The sequence below is a fragment of the Oncorhynchus mykiss genome, chromosome 6, assembly GCF_013265735.2.
Source record: "Oncorhynchus mykiss isolate Arlee chromosome 6, USDA_OmykA_1.1, whole genome shotgun sequence".
In the NCBI taxonomy this organism is placed as follows: Eukaryota; Metazoa; Chordata; class Actinopteri; order Salmoniformes; family Salmonidae; genus Oncorhynchus; species Oncorhynchus mykiss.
Window position 1 is genome coordinate 30,067,911 of NC_048570.1, and position 22,513 is coordinate 30,090,423.

Sequence of the window (22,513 nt, forward strand, 5' to 3'; positions counted from 1 at the left end):
ATACTTCTCCTTAATGCAACCTCTGTATCAGATTTCAAAAAGGCTTTACGGCGAAAGCACAGAACGCGATTATGTTAGGTCAGCGCCTAGCCACAAAAACTATACAGCCATTTTCCAGCCAAGGAGAGGGCTCACAAAAGTCCAAAATAGCATTCAAATTAATCACTTACCTTTGATGATCTTCATCTGGTGGCACTCCCAGGTCTCCATGTTAGACAATAAATGTTTGTTTTGTTCGATAATGTCCCTCTTTATGTCAAAAACCTTAGTTTTGTTGGTGCGTTTAGTTCAGAAATCCAAAGGCACAATGCGCGCTCTCAACATCGAGACGAAAAGTCAAAAAAGTAGAATAAAAGTTAGTAGAAACATGTCAAACGATGTTTAAAATCAATCCTCAGGTTATTTTTGTCATAAATAATCAATAATATTTAAACCGGACAAAAGCTTTGTCAATAGAAAAGGAGAAACAAGAAATGCGTGCTCCCGATCACGTGCAGGACTCATGGCTGGAAATTTCCACTGGCCTCTCATTGAAAGTGCTGTATCTCCCTCATTTTTCAGAGTAAAAGCCTGAAACAATGCATAAAGACTGGCCACATGTAGAGGAAGCCATAGATATTCGTGAACTGGGTCGTACGTCTTTGTATGGTGGATAGGCATTCAATGGAAAAACAGCCTTTCAAAATAATAGTACTTCCTGGTTGGATTTTCCTCAGGTTTTCACCTGCCATATCAGTTCTGTTATACTCACATACATTAATTTAACCGTTTTGGAAACTTTAGAGTGTTTTCCTGCTCGGTGCATGTTTTAGTTTTTTCCCTAGTACTACACAGCTGATTCAGATAATCAAAGCTTGATGATGACTTGGTTATAAATCCGCTGTGTACTGCCGGGGGGGGGGGGGGGGGGGGCAGGACCGAGTTTGGGAAACCCTGCTTTACAGAACTTCACCAATCTGGGCTTTATGGGAGATTGGCCAGATGGAAGCCACTCTTGAGAAAAGGCACCAGCTTGCAAAAAGGCACGTGAAAGACTTTGAGAGCACAAGGCAAAAGATTAACCAGGCACAGCTTATCACCCGTCTAACACCATCCCTACCGTGAAGCATGGTGGTGGCAGCATCATGCTATGGGGATGCTTTTCAGCATTAGGGACTGGGAGACTGGTAAGAAGAGCGGGAACAATGAATTGATGAGAACCTGCTTCAGCGTGCAAACAACGATAGACTGTGGCAAAGATTTAAGTTCCAACAGGACAATGACCCCAAGCATACAGCCATAGCAACGCTGGAATGGCTTCAGAACAATAATGTGAAAGACCTTGAGTGGCCCAGCCAAAGTCCAGACTTGAATCCCATTGAAAATCTGTGGAGAGACTTGAAGATTGCTGTTCACTGCCGCTCCCCATCTAATTTAACAGAGCTTGAGGAAATCTGCAAGGAAGAATGGGAGAAAATCCCCAAATCCAGACATGCAAAGCTGATACAAACATAATGTGCACAATTATCGATATATTTTATACTAGTTATCGTCAAATAATGATTTAAAGTCCCACCCATGGCTGCACCCCTGCCCAGTCGTGTGGAATCCATAGATTAGGGCCTCATTAATTTATTTAAATTGACTGATTTCCTTATATGAACTGTAACTCAGTAAAAATCTGTTTATTTTTTGTCAGTACCTGACCAAAATCACATAGAAATGTGTGTTATATATATATATATATGTCATTCTCATCTAAGAAGCGGTATATTTGTTTTATGTGCGCTAGTTCTATACTTACCATTATTACATTTTGTTTTTGCCTTTCAATTTTGGTTTTGGACACCAGCTTCAATCAAAATACAATATTTTTGGTTATAGAAAATATATTTCAGTGGTTTAGATAGTACAATGATTCTCTACACTGTACTTGCTTGTTTTGCCACAGAAACTGTAACTAAGTGAACTATTCGAATTTTAGCCTCCGGGAAATGGCAGAGCGATTTCTGCATAGTGCGTCTTTAAAATATTTCTGAGATATGTGATTTAGTTGTTTTATTTTCTCAAGCCTAAATGTTCAACAATGTTTTTGTGTGTGTGTGTGTGTGTGTGTGTGTGTGTGTGTACTCTTATCATTTATTGGACTGTACAAAATGTTCTGTACATTCTGTCGCAGTAAAAGGGGTGTCCATTCTACTCAGGAGCACTTCTAGTTTCCAAATCCACAGAGTTTACACCCCAGTCATCGCTGCCAATTTTGTGGCCCTTAAAGCCCCATGCAGTCTTTTTAATTGTGGTTTTAAATCATCACTCTGTCTAATAAATCACTCTGTGTGTTTATTTCATGAAAATATCTCCAATATATATTTTTTTATCATTTATTTCCCTGAGCCTCTTTTGGCCATTGGAATGCTCAGTCTGATCATGTGGGAGTTAGGAAACAAATTTGAAGATATTTACATACTCAGCCCTGATTTTGTCATTATGGGGTATTGTTTGTAGATGGGTGAGAAACAAAATCTATTTAATCCATTTTGAATTCAGTTTGTAACAAAACAAAATATGGATTAAGTCAACGGGTATGTTATACTTTCTGAATGCACTCTAGATGTAATAACCCTGAAGGGTTATGTCTGAACTCTGAAGGCCCTCTAGATGGGAGCCAGCCAGGATGTGTGCCTCATTACTTGTGCTTTACTGTTAAACTCCACCGGCAGTGTTGATAACATCACACCAGAGGACCTGTGAGCTGGAAGCCCTTGGTGCTGCTGAGTTATAGCTGTTTCTCTAATATCAAGACGCCCTGCTCCCTAAGTCCTATCAGTTGAATGGCTTCCATTCGAAGGAGCCTTCCGGGGCCAGCATGGCTGTATAGGGCCTTTCATACAGGGGAGGATGAGGGTGCACCGATAGAGGACAGGATAGAGATAGAGATAGAATATGGAAGATACGAGTGCACAGGATCGTGTGTGTGTGTGTGTGTGTGTGTGTGTGTGTGTCTGCGTGTCTGCGTGTCTGCGTGTCTGCGTGTCTGCGTGTGTGTGTGCGTGCGTGCGTGCGTGCGTGCGTGCGTTCATGTTTGTCTTTTAACTCTATCCCGTGTAAACACTGGTCTGTGTCCGCAAATGTTTTGCCTCCATAAGGGAGACGTTGTCTTTCGGCCCCTAGTGCTTCTTTAGAATCTCCTGTCTGTGGCCCCAGGCTCCTAAAAGCTTGTGATTCTCAAGCACACTAAATCGAGATTATTAAGCGGGAGGAAACTGCTTCCCTAAAAGAGTGTGTAGCTTTTCCCTATATGTGATGAAAGCAGACCATCATTTTACTGTACATAAAGGAACAGGAATCCAGAAACACTCAGGCAACCTAGACATCTGTCAGCTTATGGCCAAAGCTGACGCACTGAAAAAGAGGGAGAATGAGGGAGGGCGAGTGAAGAAAAGGAGGGGGGCTGGAAAAAGGAAGAGAGAGAGAGGGAGTGTGAGAGAAGGGAAATAAAATCAAGGGATTTGTAGAGAGCTTTAGGATGAGGAGACAAAGGCAGTGAGTGTGCTGCTTTGAGTTTAGGGGATTTTAGTCATATTGCCCTGCTGAAGACTTTGAAATGTTTCCAGTCTTTGTGTGTCAGCTGTACCGAGGAGCTGGGTAATTAACTACTGAGTTTGTATTACTTGACTGTGTCTGTGGTGCTCTGTTCTTTGCTACTGTGTGTAAGTCATTTCCACTAATGTGCTGTCTGTGTTTTGCAGTGCCTGAAAAGAAGCCGGTTGTCTTGGCCCCGTTTGGCCGGGCTAACTCTGTGCGGGACCGTATGCGTAAGTTCACAGAGCCCAGCCCAAGCCCCAGTGTCCCATTCCTGAAGAGGGGCTCTCAGTCTCTAAGGAATGGGACAGCCCCCAGTGCCCGAGTCCTAGGCAGAGCCACCGAGCTGAGTGAGGGACGAGCAGCAGGGCCAGTCAACCAAACAGCAATGACCACAGCAGTATCCATCAGATCCCTTACAGACAGGCACGGGAGACCCCATGTAGGTTCTTCATCGTACTCTTCATCTTCCTCCTCCTCAGAGAACCTTGTCCAATGTCAGGGCACAATTCAGCCAGGGGGCGTGGCCACCAAAGATCTGCAAACCGCTGCTCAATCCATGAGCACTGTAGGCGGGGCGAAGCAGCCGGCTAAAAAGCTGCAGCACTCCTCGGGCATCTCAAAGGAAGACAAGACCCCAGGGAACCAGGGAGAGGCAGACCCCGACATGAAGACCTTCCTAACTATCGAGATCAAAGATGGACGCACCATCACCTCCTCCTCCTCCTGCTCCTCCTCCTCTTCCTCTAGAGGCAACCTGGCCTCCATGACCCCCATGGCCCAACGCATCAACACCAACTCCCTGGGACAGAGAGCAGGTAGGAGCACTGCCTAATGGATGCTAGATAGACTTCTGGTTCCAGATTCTTTATATGTACAGACCATAGCTTTTGATAGATTTGTGTTAAATCCAAAAACAGAAGTTGATATTTGAAATGATGCGTTACCAGTGGTACCAGGCAGACTGGTGCCTTGAGCCTACATCAGTCATAGACTTGCCTTTAAATCTTTTTCTCCCTTTTAAATCTTAGAATAGATCAGAAATCATTAACAGTGGAGCCATTTTTCATCCCTTCAGCCCAGTGTACTGCAGCAGATCATAGGCTCTGTGTCTGTTTGTGGAGACAGATTGTGTAGATACTGGATGTTTCCTGTTCTGTCCCAGCTCCACCTCTGCATGCTAATATCAGCCTTGAGATCAGGGACAGGGGTCAGTCCATAGAAATATAATGTATTTGTATGGGTAAGTCAGCAGGGCTGAACCCCAGGCTGGGGACAGACCAGGGCCAGGGTTAGGGCCAGGGAGTGTGTGTGTGTGTGGGAGCAGGGTTCTGCTGTGGACGAGCAGCATTGTCTCTATGATGGGCAGGCATGCCGTGTGGAGGTGGAGGGGGTTGGAGGGTGGTATGGGATCAAGGACACACAACAATGGGCAGTTATTGAGTAAACTGTATGGTCTAACAGCACAATACACTGTAGTCTTTCTGTTGCATTCCTGCAGAGTTGGCGACATCCACAACAGACTATGGTCTGTATACCACTCTGTAAATGCCATACAAACACTCACACTGTACTCTAGTACTTGGGCATACATTGTCAACACAAATGTTGAAAACAGGTGTTATCGCTAAGCGTAACTTTATCCTACTCCTGAGGGGTATCCTACGAAGCAGGTTTTGAGGAGTTGGCAAGGTAACGTTAGTCAACTCTCAGTTCAACTTGGGATAACCAGTCATATGAAAGTGGCTCACCTTTTAGCCAGGTAAAGTTCTATGGCAAGAAATCCTTCAGAACTAACCTGCTTCGGGGCAGGCTAACTCGCGGCTAACTTCACTTACCCTGAATGAAATGACTGAGCCGAGAGTTGAGGACCAATGAAATCAGATTCTGACAATTGATTAAATATTTTATAAATAAAATGTTTAGTTTTTTATATATATATCACTTTACACATTTAGTAAACTTCATACAATGTAACACTTAAAAATATATATTGATAGGAGTGGGGGAAAAGGTGCTTGTGCATTGATAAGCACACCAAAGACTGTATTAACGATAATAATAAGTAATACAATGAAGACTGTATTAACAATAATAATAAGTTATAAAATAAAGACTGTATTACCGATAATAATAAGTAACACAAAATAGACTGTATTAACGATAATAGTAAGTAATACAATAAAGACTGTATTAACAATAATAATAAGTAATAAAAAAATAAAGACTGTATTAACAATAATAATAAGTTATAAATAAAGACTGTATTAACGATAATAATAAGTAACACAAAATAGACTGTATTAACGATAATAGTAAGTAATACAATAAAGACTGTATTAACAATAATAATAAGTTATAAAATAAAGACTGTATTAACAATAATAATAAGTTATAAAATAAAGACTGTATTAACAATAATAATAAGTTATAAAATAAAGACTGTATTAACGATAATAATAAGTAACACAAAATAGACTGTATTAACGATAATAGTAAGTAAAAAAAATAAAGACTTAACAATATTAATAAGCAATAAAATAAAGACTATTTCACACCATGAATTTGCAAGGTAACATTTCCATCATTTTGTTTTCGGCACAAATTAAAATATGTTTCAGCATTATCTCAGTTAAGATTTTCAACGTTCAACTAGCCATCTGCGACATGCACGCGCAATTACAAGCCTGCTATTGTTAGCGGCAAGCAGACAAGCAATATCCACCTTCCTAATACGTACAGTATGAAGTCTGAGCTGGAATGTGAAGCTAACTGGAGCTGGTTAGCTTCAGAAAACCCTGAGTAGATCTAGCTTTCTTCGTAGGATACCCCTCTGGACACCTACTTGTCTGTGTATGTTTCTGTTCATCTTTCTGTGTATGTGTATGTTAGTGTTTTGATGTGTCTCAGAAGCGGCCTGTTCACAGCTGCTGTGGACATCTGTCCAAACAACCAGTCTTGTGCTCCAGCATTTTCCAACCACTAGGACCTCCAACCCAAACAGTTTACTTAAGACCCTGCCTGGAGCAGGACTATTACAGCACCCATTCAGACTCTGATTAGCCCCCTCGCCTCATCTCCCTCCTCCCAGACCCTCTGACAGCTCCACTGGGCTTCTTCAAGAGGCCGGCGTTAAGCCCAATTTTGCTCTAATGCCTTTGGGTTCCTTTTTTGGAAGCTCCCTGCCACTGACTGAAGACCGGTTTGGAGAATGTCTTGTGTTCACCCAGCAGCTCCTAACAACAGTCCTGAGTGTACAGTACAGAACACTGGAATGCATCAAACAGGCACTTCTGTTTTACAGATGTGGTTAAACTGATATAGCTGCTGTCTTATGTGTAAAACAGTGTAAAAATATATACAGTGCATTCGGGAAGTATTCAGACCCCTTGACTTTTCCACATTTTGTTACGTTACAGCCTTATTCTAAAATTGATTCAATTAATTGTTTTCCTCATCAATCTACAGACAAAACCCCATAATGACAAAGAGAAAAAACTGGGTTTTAGACATTTTTGCAAATGTATGCAAATAAAAAAGAGACTCAAAATTGAGCTCAGGTGCATCCTGTTTCCATTGATAATCCTTTATGTTTCTACAACTTGATTGCAGTCTACCTGTGGTAAATTAAATTGATTGGACATGATTTGCAAAGGCACTCACCTGTCTATATAAGGTCCCACAGTTGACAGTGTATGTCAGAGCAAAAATCAAGACAGAAGCCACTCCTCAGTAAAAGCAGGTAGCCTAGTGGTTAGAGCATTGGGTCAGTAAACTAAAAGTTGCTGGATCGAGTCCCCGAGCTGACCAGGTACAAATCTGTCGTTCTGCCCCTGAGCAAGGCAGTTAACCCACTGTTCCCTGCGTGCCAAAGACGTGGATGTCGATTATGGCAGCCCCCCGCACCTCTCTGATTCAGAGGGGTTGGGTTAAATGCGGAAGACCCATTTAATTTGAATGCATTCAATTGTACAACTGACTAGGTATCCCCCTTTCGCTAACCCTAAAAGGCACATAACAGCCCACATGGAGTTTGCCAAAAGGCACTGAAAGACTCTCAAACCATGAGAAACAAGATTCTCTGGTATGATGAAACAAAGATTGAAGTCTTTGGCCTGAATGCCAAGCGTCACGTCTGGAGGAAACCTGGTACCATCCCTACGGTGAAGCATGGTGTTGGCAGCATCATGCTGTGGGGATGTCTTTCAGTGGTAGGGACTGGAAGACTAGTCAGGATTGAGAGAAAGATGAACGGAGCAAAGTACAGAGAGATCCCTGATGAAAACCTGCTCCAGAGCGCTTAGGACCTCAGACTGGGACGAAGGTTCACCTTCCAACAGGATAATGACGCTAAGCACACAGGTTCACCTTCCAACAGTACAACAACAAAGGTTCACCTTCTAACATGAAAACAACCCTAAGCACACAGCCAAGACCATCCAGGAGTGGCTTAAAGACAAGTCTCTGAGTGGGCCAGCCAGAGCCCAGACTTGAACCCTATCTAACATATCTGGAGAGACCTGAAAATAGCTGTGCGTCGACGCTCCCCATCCAACCTGACAGAGCTTGAGAGGATCTGCAGAGAATAATGGGAGAAACTCCCCAAATAGAGGTGTGCCAAGCTTGAAGCATCATTCCCAAGAAGACGCAAGGCTGTAATCGCTGCCAAAGGTGCTTTTAACAAAGTACTGAGTAAAGGGTCTGAATACCTATGTAAATGTGTTATTTCATTTGTTCATTTTTTATAACTTTGCAAAAATTATAAAACCTGTTTTTTCTTTGTCGTTATGGGCTATTGTGTGTAGATTGTTGAGGGGGAAAAAACAATTGAATCAATTTTAGAATAAGGCTGTAATGTAACAAAATGTTGTTACGTTCTGAATATTTTACGAATGCACTGTATATTTTTTTAAATTCATTTTCGGAATGGAAAAACGCTTAATGAACTTATCTATATATTGTTTATATATATATAAATAGGATACTATCAATCATCTAAATAAAAGCTAGACAGTCAGGGAGAATTTAAAATTGCCAAAACATTGAATTTAGCAGTATTGATTTTATTATGTTTGACAAAGGAACACAGCATTAGCCATGTCAAAGTGCATAGAATTGCAGGAAATTAGCTTTAAAACGGCAACATTTTCTCTCTTCGCTCTATGAGAAAATGTGTAGGATTGGAGAAAATGTGCTTTAAAACTGAAAATATTTCTCTTTATCTTCATGGTGAAATTTTGAGAATGGCAGGTAATTGGCTTAAATATTAAAGCATTTCCCTACACTGCCAAGGTGGAGGCCTCTAAAATGTTCTCCACCGGGCTGACCGTGCCCATTACCACGCCCCCCTGCCACACCCAACCACCCACCCACCCAACCACTAAGCCCCTTTTTGATCCAGAAAAAAACGTATTATGTTGGTCCCCAGTTTACTGTGTGTTGGTGTTGGTGCACAGGTCACATGACATTGTATGTGTGCAGAGAAAGATGGAACATGGGTGTTTGTATTAGCGGTGGCGGGGTCCATAGTGTGACCCACTACCATCCTTTATGACATCATTTAAAGTTTTATTAGTCATATGCACAGGATACACATGGTATACTCCGTCCAAAGAAATGCTTACTCGCAGGTTCCTTCTCAACAATGCAACAACAATAAGAAATAATACAAGATAAGAATATTATATGAAGTAAATGGCTCAGTAGAATATTTTTGGGTTTGTTGCATAAGTATAATACAGGAAGGCACCATGACGGCTTATGTAAGTGAGGGATGGTCCCCTCATGGACACTCAGAGCCATATTCAAATCATCATGTACAATATACAAAAACATAGATGCTTTAGGGACTTGAGTCCATTTAACATGTAACTATTTATGGTTAAACACTGGTGGTGTGCTGTGACATTGTTTTATATAGCTTTTGACACTTCAGCTCCATGTAAGTCTCTAACTGTATGGCTCTCTCTCTCTCTCTGGCAGAGTTGACCATGGGTCTGAGAGCGACCCCCTTCAAGACCCCCTCCAGCCTCACTTCTGGATCCTCATTCAAGGTACTGTAACACTCCACTCCTCCTGTCCTGGCAGAAACGCAGGGTTAAAGACACACTACAGCAATTTTTTTGACTTATCCAATTGAAACACAGTATCCCAAGTATAAATACAGTAATGTGTACAGCACACACTGAAGGGTAAAACATATATCTTTTCAGCAAAGCATTTTTTTTGACACTACTGTAAACTTCAAGGAATAGGGCATTTAAGGAGATGGTCTGATGTGATGTCACCGGCCTCCCCACTTGCTTGACGAACAACAGAGGAGCAATAGAGAACAAAAAAGGAAAGCCCCCCCACTTGTGCCATGACATGTCATACCTGGACCACCTATTGAGGTGTGCCTGTTGTTAAGTAAATCAGATGTTAAATGAGGTGAAAAGGAGACTGGAGTAGGACTTTAAATGACTGTAACATGTGTCAAACCTGAGTTTTGCACGTGATGCCTTTAAAAGCTATCAATAAATGTACGACTGACTATAAGTTGAACAGTCATGGTTTTCCTCTTGCCTTAAAATGTCATACTTAATTCTATTCTATTCTTATTTTTTTTTAAATGCATCATTGTTGTCACAAAGCACTTGCTTTGCCCCTAAAAGCAAGTGCCTCATGTGCCTAATAAGAGCGTGAGAGGGAGGGAGAGAGAGCGAGCGAGCAGGGCGGACGTGGTGTTTATCAAACAAAGAGTGTCCTTGTAGGGTATGAGAAACAGACAGAGAGGGAGGGAGGTGCACTGGGCACTTCATTCTCTCTATGCCCCATCCCATCCCTCCTGAGATTTATCTCTGCACCTCCCTACAGTCCATGCCACCTCCCTACAGTCCATGCCACCTCCCTACAGTCTATGCCACCTCCCTACAGTCTATGACACCTCCCTACAGTCTATGCCACCTCCCTACAGTCCATGCCACCTCCCTACAGTCCATGCCACCTCCCTACAGTCCATGCCACCTCCCTACAGTCTATGCCATCTCTCTACATTCTATGCCACCTCCCTACAGTCTGTGCCAACTCCCTACAGTCCCATGCCACCTCCCTGCAGTCCATGCCACCTCCCTACAGTCCACGCTACCTCCCTACAGTCCACGCTACCTCCCTACAGTCCACGCTACCTCCCTACAGTCCATGCTACCTCCCTACAGTCCATGCTACCTCCCTACAGTCCATGCTACCTCCCTACAGTCCCATGCCACCTCCCTACAGTCCCATGCCACCTCCCTACAGTCCATGCTACCTCCCTACAGTTCATGCTACCTCCCTACAGTCCATGCTACCTCCCTACAGTCCATGCTACCTCCCTACAGTCCATGCTACCTCCCTACAGTCCATGCTACCTCCCTACAGTCCATGCTACCTCCCTACAGTTCATGCTACCTCCCTACAGTCCATGCTACCTCCCTACAGTCCATGCTACCTCCCTACAGTCCATGCTACCTCCCTACAGTCCCATGCCACCTCCCTACAGTCCATGCTACCTCCCTACAGTTCATGCTACCTCCCTACAGTCCATGCTACCTCCCTACAGTCCATGCTACCTCCCTACAGTCCATGCTACCTCCCTACAGTCCATGCTACCTCCCTACAGTCCATGCTACCTCCCTACAGTTCATGCTACCTCCCTACAGTCCATGCTACCTCCCTACAGTCCATGCTACCTCCCTACAGTCCATGCTACCTCCCTACAGTCCCATGCTACCTCCCTACAGTCCATGCTACCTCCCTACAGTCCCATGCTACCTCCCTACAGTCCATGCCACCTCCCTACAGTCCATGCTACCTCCCTACAGTCCCATGCTACCTCCCTACAGTCCATGCTACCTCCCTACAGTCCATGCTACCTCCCTACAGTCCATGCTACCTCCCTACAGTCCCATGCTACCTCCCTACCGTCCCATGCCACCTCTCTACAGTCCTAGCCACTCAACTAGATGATGACACAGGGGTCGTTCCACAAAATGGGTGCCTTTTGCGTACCTATGATATTTTTCAGTAGAAATTGTGCACCAATATGGCATTTTAAAAGCCTGTTCTATAAATTAAGTGACCTTTTATATAGACCACATAGAGAATTCAATACATTTGCAAAATTCAGCAAATTCACAAGTACCTCCGTCAACCCTGTGTCATTTCTAGGAAGATTTGAACCCCCTTAATTCCAACATTTCACCATCATTGTAAAGCCCTAGATGCTCTGACAGTCATTTCTGAAGATTATTATTTGTTTCATGTGATTATTGATTCATCTACTTCTGTCCCTCATTTTAAGATAATTCAGTCATGTGAACTAAACTCTTGTTTTAATGTGCTGAATCTATTCCTAACAAAATATATACTTTAAAAAGAAACTTTGAACCTAACATTGAATCCAATAGTCAAATCATATAGTAAAAGCATGTGAGCTGGTTCTACTCTTTTTGGTAATGTCCTGGTGTTTTGTGGTGGGAAACTGAGTGGGTATGATCATAACATGTCAACCATGTTACCCATACATTTTCATTTTCTCAATTGCCTCTCCCTGTTGCACACAACACTCTTCTTTGTACTTTGCAGCACCTACTGTAATAGGCACTTACTATAGTCTTTTTTAAATGTTTTATATGAAAACGTGTTATTTGCTATACATTTGAACATGCACTGTTAATGACAGAATGTTACAATTTAGATGAAAGTTACACTTCTTAAACGGCACTTCTTAAAAGGAATAAGCTCTATCATGAGTGAATGAAGGGAAGTGAATGTAGGGTAAGGGAAAAGTGTAGTCTAGTTTCCTACCTCCTTAATGGTTTTCTATTCCACCCCCCCATGTAGAGCGGAGCAGTAATCTGGTTAGGGGATCAGGGCCGGGCTGGGCTGGGAGGACGCTGCCTGGGATTGGGGTTGAGAGGGTGGGGGGGGGTGAAAGATGTTGCAGAGAGACTGTCTCTATCAGTTAACCCTGCAGTTACACACAGACAGACTGAGCCAGATGAAGGGGCAAGTAGACATGTATTCATTCTGCTGAAGATGAGGTGTATGCTTGACCCGTGCTAGGCATAATCAGGACCTATTAAGGTAACTCTGGTCGAGAGGCTTGCATGTCTGTGTATGTGATGTGTTACAATTGAATTGAAAACATTTCCCATTTTCAGTGGTAAACTTTGGTGGCTCGTTGTGAAAGTCATGGATACGACCATTGGATTATTTTGATGTCCTTTTTTGTAAGGACTTACACCAAGACAGTTGCGCTACATATGTGCACTTGTCCTTGTTTGGAGGTACTGAGACCATGTGTTGAGGTTTCGAATGTGTTTGTGAATAAGAGCACAAGCCGTGTTTCTTTTTGTGTAGGCAAACAGGGGACACTTTTTCAGCCAAAGCAACCAGCATGGTATATCAGCCGGGCTTATTCAGGTTATTAGAGACACGTGGAAATAACTCTGCTAATGAGATTTGTGAAGGGAAGCTGGCAGATGCTATTCTCGCTCTAGGTTAGCATCAAGCAGGGCTGCTGCACTGTACCTCTGTCCTGGGTCTAGGCCCCACCACCTGTCCCACAGTCTATCAGGCCCATGGAAGTTCAAGGGTGCGTGACAATGATGGACGATGGATTTGTCTGGATTGGCTTCCAGTCCCACCATTAACAGGCTGGCATGTCTTTGGCATCATTAAACTGAAGATTAATCTTTATCAAATGACTCTCTGTAATTATTATTACGCGATTAAAATGATTAATCATGTAACTGTAATTAACTAGGAAGTCGCGGCACCAAGGAAAATATTCAGATCACAAAGTTATTATTTTCCTAATAGATCTTTTCAGATATTTTCATAGTCTTCTGATGAATGAATTCTTCTTTACCTCACGTTAGTCTCATTCCAAACGTCGTAAATTGTTGGTTATCTGCATGAACCCTTCACTATGAGTCATCCATACATCAATTGTCTTAAATCATTTATTTACTAACTAAGTAATTCACAGAAATGCATAAACAAACAGTAGATAGTTACAAGGAAATGATAAGGAGTTTCCCTAGTGGGATAAACCGGTATCGCGGCTTGGTGTACGACAGGGAAGTGGGGGTCGACTGAGATAAGACAACACACAGTTGATAATTATAACAATTGAAATGCTAATCCTTTGCACATGAATGCTCACTCATTCGAGAACAATTGCAATCAATATATATATTTACGCTCAGTGTGTCGTTATGGATAGATGTTTCGGCAGTTGTCAGTCTTCGCGTTCAATGATACCGAATTCCTAGCTGCAGACTAGTAATTAATTGTTCTTATTCTGACGGTATCGATAGTCTAAGAGTTTAACCACGTGGGATGGTTAAAAGATTCAGCAGTCTGGTCTCAAACCTTGGCCCTCTTGTTATCGAGGTAAGCTGGTCTGCAACTTTTGTCCTCTTGTAATTGAGAGAATCATGGTCTGTTGAGAAATTCTGAAGGTGAGGTTTTATTCGGAATTGCAGAAAAGGGCCTGTCCCAGGATGCCCGACCCTAACTGGGCTCATGGGCGGTCCTCTGATTTAGTTAAACTCAAAAGGGAATTGGAGTTTCCTTCATTAAACAGTCCAAAATCACATTACACAATTTTACAAACAGTATCATCTTCACTCATTCATCTTATACAACAATTAGATGTAAACCTCATACCTGAGGCTATTAAATAAACAGCGTTATGGTAATGTGGCCGCACCGTCTCCCATGAGATCCACAAAATTGCACCAAACGGACCAGTTTGTAGCTGGATTCTTCACCGATCTTTTATACCTTCTCCGAAACACACATGTTGTTCGGACCTCAAGTTCTGTGAGGTGTAAGAAATTCCTTTGTTCTCTTCTATGAAAACTCTACTCTCTCGCTATACTGTGGCCATGAGGAGATAATCTCCTCCAGGAATTTACGACCTCTCTCTGACCACAGCAGCCTGGGTGTAGGAGACAGGGAGAGGGGGATGGGGCTTGCTGTACCCAAAGAGGGCAATGTTATGACAAGGCATTGACATTGATCCTCATTCACATTCCTCTGTCCTCTATAGGATCGTAGGGTTGTAGACACACTGATGGAACAGTCCTATTATGGAGGTCTTGCAATCAAAGCTGTGTGATAAGAGGGTTGTTTTGGATGAGTTAGTCTTTATTGGTGTTTGGTAAAGGAGCAGCCATGGGGTACACAGACTGTTTGTGATCTGTGTGGGTGGTCCTCTGCTCCTTTCTGGTGGTATGTACTCAAACCTTATCATCGTTATCACCCCTATACACAACCAGTTACTTAATGACGGCTCAGGTTCAGATAGGCTTTTGGACTGGGATAATGCAGATAAGGTAGCATTGAATCTTACAATGGGCAGAATAATAAAAATGCATCAACTCTGAAGAAAGCGAGCAAGAAGCGGGTTGGGGAGAGATGATAAATATTGGTAATTGGAAGGATTAAAAAAAGGTGGGAGCGTTAAGGATGGAAATGGAGGGTAAGATCAACAAACAGGTGGATCGGAGACTTAAGCTAAGTGAGAGTGAGAAAGAGGGAGTGCTGTTGGAATAGCTCTGGGTGTATGTGGCAGATGGGACCGGCCGTTGGTGTTATTGATGCCCACGTCGGACCTGGCTTAGGTACCCTCACCTGTGCCCACTCATCTCTGCCACCCGTCCAGGCTGTCTGCTGACCCGTGCCCTCGGGCGTAAATAATGCCTTCGTTCTATCTCTGCGGCGACGACGGACAAGCAGTAGCACTCCTGCGGGCATGGAGATTACAGCAGAGCCCTGGGTCACGCTGGTAACGCTGGACAGGGGTTTATGGCCACGGTCCCACAGTGAATGATCAACTGTCAGTCCTGGCCACTCACTGTCATACAGCACACTAATCTCCCTATTGTCAGCACAGCCTGAACAAACACTGAACACGGGTTACCCAACCAGCACACATGTTCCCTAGTATATGGCCCCTGTACAGGGCTTTTATGGAGGACAGGAGAAAGGGAGAGAGAGATGAGGTCTCTGACTATTTTGGAGATGATCCTGGTCTGTGGATTTTGTTAGTGGAGCCGTAAGTCAGATGCAGTGTGTTACTGTTTTATCCCTGGTGTTTTATGGCTATATGACTTAAAGCTGTGGCCTGAGATCATTTATCTCACTGTGCTGTTCTTCTCTGGAGGGGGGGCCAGGGTGAAGTCCCAGCTGAGTTTTATTGGTGTGTTCTGAAATAAGCTGCTGACTATTTTTAGACACTCTCTTGTAAATAACTGCAGCGGGGTCACAACTAGAGGTCGACCGAATATGATTTTTCAACGCCGATACCAATTATTGGAGGACCAAAACAAGCCGATACCGATTAATCGGACAATTTATATATATATTTTTGTAATAAATGACAATTACAACCATACTGAATGAACAATGAAAACTTATTTTAACTTAATATAATACATTTATAAAATCAATTAATCTCAAATAAATAATGAAACATGTTCAATTTGGTTTAAATAATGCAACGTTTTGGAGAAGAAAGTAAAAGTGCAATATGTGCCATGCAAAAAAACGAATGTTTAAGTTCCTTGCTCAGAACATGAGAACATATGAAAGCTGGTGGTTCCTTTTAACATGAGTATTCAATATTCCCAGGTAAGATGTTTTAGGTTGTAATTATTATAGGAATTATAGGACTATTTCTCTCTATACAATTTGTATTTCATATACCATTGACTATTGGATGTTCTTATAGGCACTTTAGTATTGCCAGCTTAATCTCAGGAGTTGATAGGCTTGAAGTCATAAACAGAGCTGTGCATCCAAGCATTGCTAAGAGCTGCTGTTTGAATGAATGCTTACGAGCCTGCTGCTGCCTACCACCGCTCAGTCAGACTGCTCTATCAAATATCAAATCATATACTTCATTATAATAAACACACAGAATTAATATGGTCAAATCCGTAAACTCTCATTTCACAAAACGTTTATTCTTTCAGTGAAAGCGTTACATATTTTTTATTATTTTTATTTTTACCCCAATTTTGTGGTATCCAATTGTTTTAGTAGCTACTATCTTGTCTCGTCGCTACAACTCCCGTACGGGCTCGGAAGAGACGAAGGTTGAAAGTCATGCGTCCTCCGATACACTGCTTCTTAACACAGTGCGCATCCAACCCGGAAGCCAGCCGCACCAATGTGTCGGAGGAAACACCGTGCACCTGGCAACCTTGGTTAGCGCGCACTGCGCCCGGCCCGCCACAGGAGTCGCTGGTGCGCGATGAGACAAGGACATCCCTACCGGCCAAGCCCTCCCTAACCCGGACGATGCTAGGCCAATTGTGTTACGACAGAGCCTGGGCGCGCACCCAGAGTCTCTGATGGCACAGCTGGCGCTGCAGTACAGCGCCCTTAACCACTGCGCCACCCGGGAGGCCCAGCGTTACATATTTTATCGAACGGGTGTCAACCCAAAGTCTAAATATTACTGTTACATTGCACAACCTTCAATGTTATGTCATAATTATGTAAAATTCTGGCAAATTAATTACGGTCTTTGTTAGGAATAAATGGCTTTTCAACAGTTCGAGCTAGGCAGCCCAAACTGCTGCATATAGCCTGACTCTGCTTGCACTGAACGCAAGAGAAGTGACACAATTTCCCTTGTTAATATTGCCTGCTAACATTAATTAATTTTTTTAACTACATAACAAGTTTAAAAAATATACTTGTGTACTGATTTTAAGAAAGGCATTGATGTTTATGGTTAGGTACATTATTGCAACGATTGTGCTTTTTTCGCGAATGCGCTTTTGTTAAATCATCAAGTTGAAGTAGGCTGTGATTCGATGATAAATTAACAGGCACCACATTGATTATATGCAACGCAGGACAAGCTAGTTAACCTAGTAAGATCATCAACCATGTGTAGTTAACTAGTGATTATGTGAAGATTGATTGTTTTTTATAAGATAAGTTTAATGCTAGCTAGCACTTACCTTGGCTCCTTGCAGTCACAAGGTCCTTTTGATGCTGCACTCGCGTAACAGGTGGTCAGCCTGCCACACAGTCTCCTCGTGGATTGCAATTTAGTCGGTGTCCGAAAAGGCTGATTACCGATTGTTATGAAAACTTGAAATAAGCCATGTTGGTTAATCGGTCGACCTCCAGTCACAACGATCAAAGACATTGTCACTTCTCTGAGACGGACGCAATTAATGGCTATTTGATTTACACAGGTGTGCCTTAGGGCATGAATACAGTCACTTGCTTATTATACAGATACATAACATTCAGAGATATAGAGAACATTCACATGCACAACACATGCTCTCTCTGTCTCTTTGTCCCTGTGTTTTGACAGACACACACACACACACAAACACAAACCTTGTTGCAGTGTTCAGATGTGTGTGTGTGTGTGTGTGTGTGTGTGTGTGTGTGTGTGTGTGTGTGTGTGCGCCAGACTAAAGTGATGTCCTTGATAGGGTCTGACCCACTTCTCCTGGCCTGCCTGGCCACATTTTCTCTGGCCTGCTCCCCGTTCCTGGAAGCCGTTCTGCTGTCCTCTAAATCCCAGGATCAACAGTTCAGTTACACACTCAATATCAATATTAAGGAATGCCTAGGGGTTTGATTAAATCACCAGGGTTGGGGAAGTTCCATTTAAATTCCAGTCAATTCAGGAAGTACAATGATATTCCATTTCCAATTCTCATCAATGCTTTTCAATTAGGAACATTTTGAATTAGAATAAGAATTTTGTTTACTTTCTGAATTGAAATGTAACTGAACCCATCCCTGGAAACCACCATGCCAAATAACTACAAAAATGCTGGTTTTCAGTGAACACAGTTTTAGCTATATTGCTTAAGCACCATTTAGGTGTGTGTACCAGAGATTAAGAACAACATTACGTGCTAAGAGGGCTTGCTTGTGTTGCGCTAACCTTGTTCACCTGATATCACTGTAGATCACTGTAGTTTGAGTTCAGATGATTTGATTCATGCAGACCTATAGTGCTATAATTTTCTAAAATTGGAATGGTTATAACCATTCCATACATACACACAAATGCATGCTGGAGGCACACATTCATATAGACACAGACTGTTCACCACTCTCTCAAAGCATTCAACTTGACACACAAAGCATTTGAAGAATGTACACGTTACAGCAGCTGATCAGACCACTGTGATATTATATTCTATCAGCAAGTTCCAAAGCAAGCACACGGCAGAGAGCAGCTGGCCTTTAACAAGAGCCTTCCCCACGGCCAGGGTCAACCAGAACCAGGTTCAGGGTGTCTATAGCCCACCACATTGACCACCATCTGTCTCTCTCTCACAGCCCGGTGTGCTTCTTAGGTTCTCCTAACCCTTGGTGACCTGTCCTCTGACCTGACCCATGCAGCTCAACTGACTCATAATGTCAAGCCTGAGAGGCTTGAGAGGCTGCTGTCAAACACTTTAAGTAAAATTCTGTCGGCCCTCTCAGTCGGCCAGACACAGACACAGCCCCATCCAAACCCCAGTCGCCTGCCAATCGAGGTGTGAAGGACAAGGGTTCTAAATAAATGCGGAGTTGAGGGGGGGGGGGGTTATGAATTGTTGTCACCCGTATTTCCCCTCCGGCCCCCCACCAGACACCCAGGCCCTGACTGACTCAGTGGAATAATAGATGGGGCTAGTGATAAATAAATACACATGTCTATGGCACCTAAGGGAAACAAAGGGGTGGGGGCCTCTGCTGCCTTGGAAACGGGATTCTGTGAATGCTCATTGGCTGTCTGGGATTTGTGGGGGGTATAAAGAACTAGAGTTGTTTTGGGGGGTCTCTATAAACAGGCAGACAGAGAGATACTGTCCTCTTCTCCCAGGGGATACGTACTGAAAACTCAACCAACATTGCTCTTGGATTGTTTAACTCTTAGAGCTCGATTTGGTTCCTAGCGCTTAGTTGAAAGAGAGGGACTTTGCATCTCATTGTAATGAGATACGACCTTCGGTGTGACTTTTGATATTGAGAGCAGTTACCCACCATGCCTGGAGTGAACCTGGACTTCCTGTCGGCCTCAGAGGCTCCACAGCCCCTGGTGGGCAATCCAGACAGCCTGTGTGCGGAGTCTGGTTTGGAGGAGGTGATTGGTGACCTGCTAGCCCAAGATCAGGCTGAGGAGGAGGAGAGTGAGGGTGGTGAGTGTGGGCTGGAGCTGACACTGCGCTGTGCCGTGGGGGAGATCCACAGTGACCTGCAGGCCTTTGGGAAGCGGGTGGATGCACGGCTCGAGGAGGCTGCAGCGCGTGTGGCTCCTCTGTCTACAGCTTTGGCAGCTCTGCAGGAGGAGAACTTGAGGCTGCGTATCCAGCAGGAGAGGCTGGCCCGCCAGGTGGAGGCTCTGTGTCAGGCCCTGGGCCTGCCTGAACCACCACCTTACACAGCCTTCATCCCGGAGCCAACACCCAGCACTCCCAATGACCTCCAACTTCCATCCAGCACACCCCTCAGCCCTAAAACACCCGATGGACGAGATTGTGAACCTGAGGCCACACCAGTCCCACACTGTGCCACCTTTGCCACACGTCGTTCTTCTTCCACCTCCTCACTGATAGGACTAGGAGGCATCTCTCACAGCAACAGCATGGTATACCTCTCTCTCTCTATGCCTGTATGGATCCCCTCCTGACAAAATATTTAGAATCAGTTCCAGTCTCTTATTCTTTACTGACACTCTCTTCCCCATCCCTCTTTGATGCCTAGATTTTCCTCTAATCTTGGATGACAGGTTTTCGCATCTATAATAAGCATCTGATCAGTCTAGGTTAGTTTATTGTTTTAGTGTTCAGCTTGACAGCAGATTAGAGTACATTGTCAGTACAGATGTCTGGTTACATCCCCGGGTTAGGGGTATCATTGTGAAGAAGGGGATTTAACCGTAACCAATCATCTCGTCTGCATGCCTTTAGCCCCTCCTTCCTTTAGCCCCTCCTTCATGCCTGTAGCCCCTCCTTCTCTCCTGCTGTCTTTTTCCACCCTCTACTTATGAGGACAGTTCCAACATGATCTCTATTATCCCACATCATCCCCTCCCATCCACAAAGCATGACCTTCTCTCTCTTCTCTCACTGTTTCGTGCCAGCCCTTCTCTCATTGTCTGTGAGTGTGTGACACCTGTGAGTGTGTGACACCTGTGAGTGTGTGACACCTGCGTTTTTAAATGCATTAATCCTATTGGGTGGATGTTGGGGTTTGTGGAGGTGCCCTCACTGCCCTGAGTGTTTGTGCAGGTGTTCTTGTTTGTTTCCGTGTTCTGTCAGGGGACACACATCCTGTGGTGGGAGGAAGTATCCTGTTTGCTGTCATTTAATCTTCTGAGTAACCGCCTGGTCATGAGGAAAGCCTCTGGTCTACTGCCCAAACACTGGGCTCCTAAGATCTCTGTGGCACTCTCCTCCTAAAATAGGTCCCTAAGATTGTGTTGGACTTGGACTACCCTTCAGTCTTTTAGGAACTCCTCACCTCTCTTTGACATTACGAATTGATTTGGGATATCCTGGTCAGATACTGAACCCTTCTCTGTGGCCAACTGATGGATCACAGCCTGGGTGCTCTCTCTGATTACATCTCAGGTATGTGACACACCAATGGCACTCCATCAGACCCTTTGTAATTACAGGACTCGAGAAATTGGACCTGATGTGCTCCTCAGCCTTCTAGAGGCAGTCAGACTGCTCTCGAACCCTGCAGCCTGCTGTAGTCCAGGTCAAAAAGGTCAGCTCTGCTCTGTGTTTTGACTGGGGTAAAGGGAACCCAGCCAAGAGCTGACAATGTAGAGGCTCTCTCTCTCTCTCTGTCCTATGTTATTTACCTTCAAATTACTCTGATGGTATTAGTCTGGTATTATGTACATATTCTTATTCATTCCTTTACATTTCTGTGTATAAGTAGTTGGGAAATTGTTAGATTACTTGTTAGATACTGCATGGTCGGAACTAGAAGCACAAGCATTTCGCTACATTCACATTAACATCTGCTAACCATGTGTATGTGACCAATAACATCTGCTAACCATGTGTATGTGACCAATAACATCTGCTAACCATGTGTATGTGACAAATAAAATGTGATTTGATTTTGATTTGAACACCGATACCACTAACACTGACACAGATAGGCTCTGAAACCTGTTGACCTCTCTGCTCTGTTGGTTGGGAAATCATACTGTATGTTGCTGTAGATTGGTGTGTGTGAAAGTTTGCCAAGTCTGTTATTCCTAATAATGTAATGTATTCTGAGCTGCTCTGAGTGACAGAGCATCCTGGCTCTATAGTGTATGTTTATTGTTGTATGTTGATGACATTTTGAGGGATATTGAAGGGAATTGATGTGGTATTATTCAGCTGGACAGGGTCCTTGGCCCAGTAATGCTCCCAGACCAGCTGGTCCTGTCCGTCAGGCCTCTCCCACCCAGAGGGAAGCTGTTCTCCTTTAGTTCAGTCATGTCACAGACTGACAGATGACTGGCATGCATGGAAGCTGATCTTACCCGACCCCTACGCTTCACAATGCCGTACTATATAGATCCACCTCTGCCTCAACACCTCTTACATAACTGAGTCCCGTAGGTCTAGAGTGTACGGACACTCTCAATGGCATAGTGTTAGACTCAACCGGACACCCTTAGCACAATGTCCACTCTCATGCCCATGAAAGAAGACAAAAAAGCCTGTCTCTTTCCAATCATCAATGAATTAGAGATGCGGATCTCTTTTCCCAGTACTAAAAGTGTACGGACACATCACACAATGGCATAGTGTTAGGCACACCAGCCACTCTTTTTTTTAATTTTTTTATAAAATTTGTTTAACTTAAATTAAAAAAAATATTGGTATCCAATTGTTGTAGTAGCTATCCTGTCTCGTCGCTACAACTCCCGTACGGGCTC

At 43.6% G+C, this 22,513-nt stretch overlaps 1 protein-coding gene across 7 annotated transcripts in view; it reads left to right on the forward strand.

The window, feature by feature from the left end:
• Window positions 1–22,513, forward strand: part of LOC110526722 (smoothelin) — an 86,330-nt gene that overhangs the window by 50,354 nt on the left and 13,463 nt on the right. For all 7 annotated transcript variants that reach the window (XR_005052058.1, XM_036979815.1, XM_036979812.1 and 4 more), the window contains 2 exons: window positions 3,729–4,379; window positions 9,544–9,614. Coding sequence is in view for 6 of the 7 variants with exons in the window: in XM_036979815.1 (XP_036835710.1) it covers window positions 3,729–4,379; window positions 9,544–9,614 (722 nt within the window). In the remaining variant the exon portion in view is untranslated. The remainder of the gene's footprint in view (window positions 1–3,728; window positions 4,380–9,543; window positions 9,615–22,513) is intronic.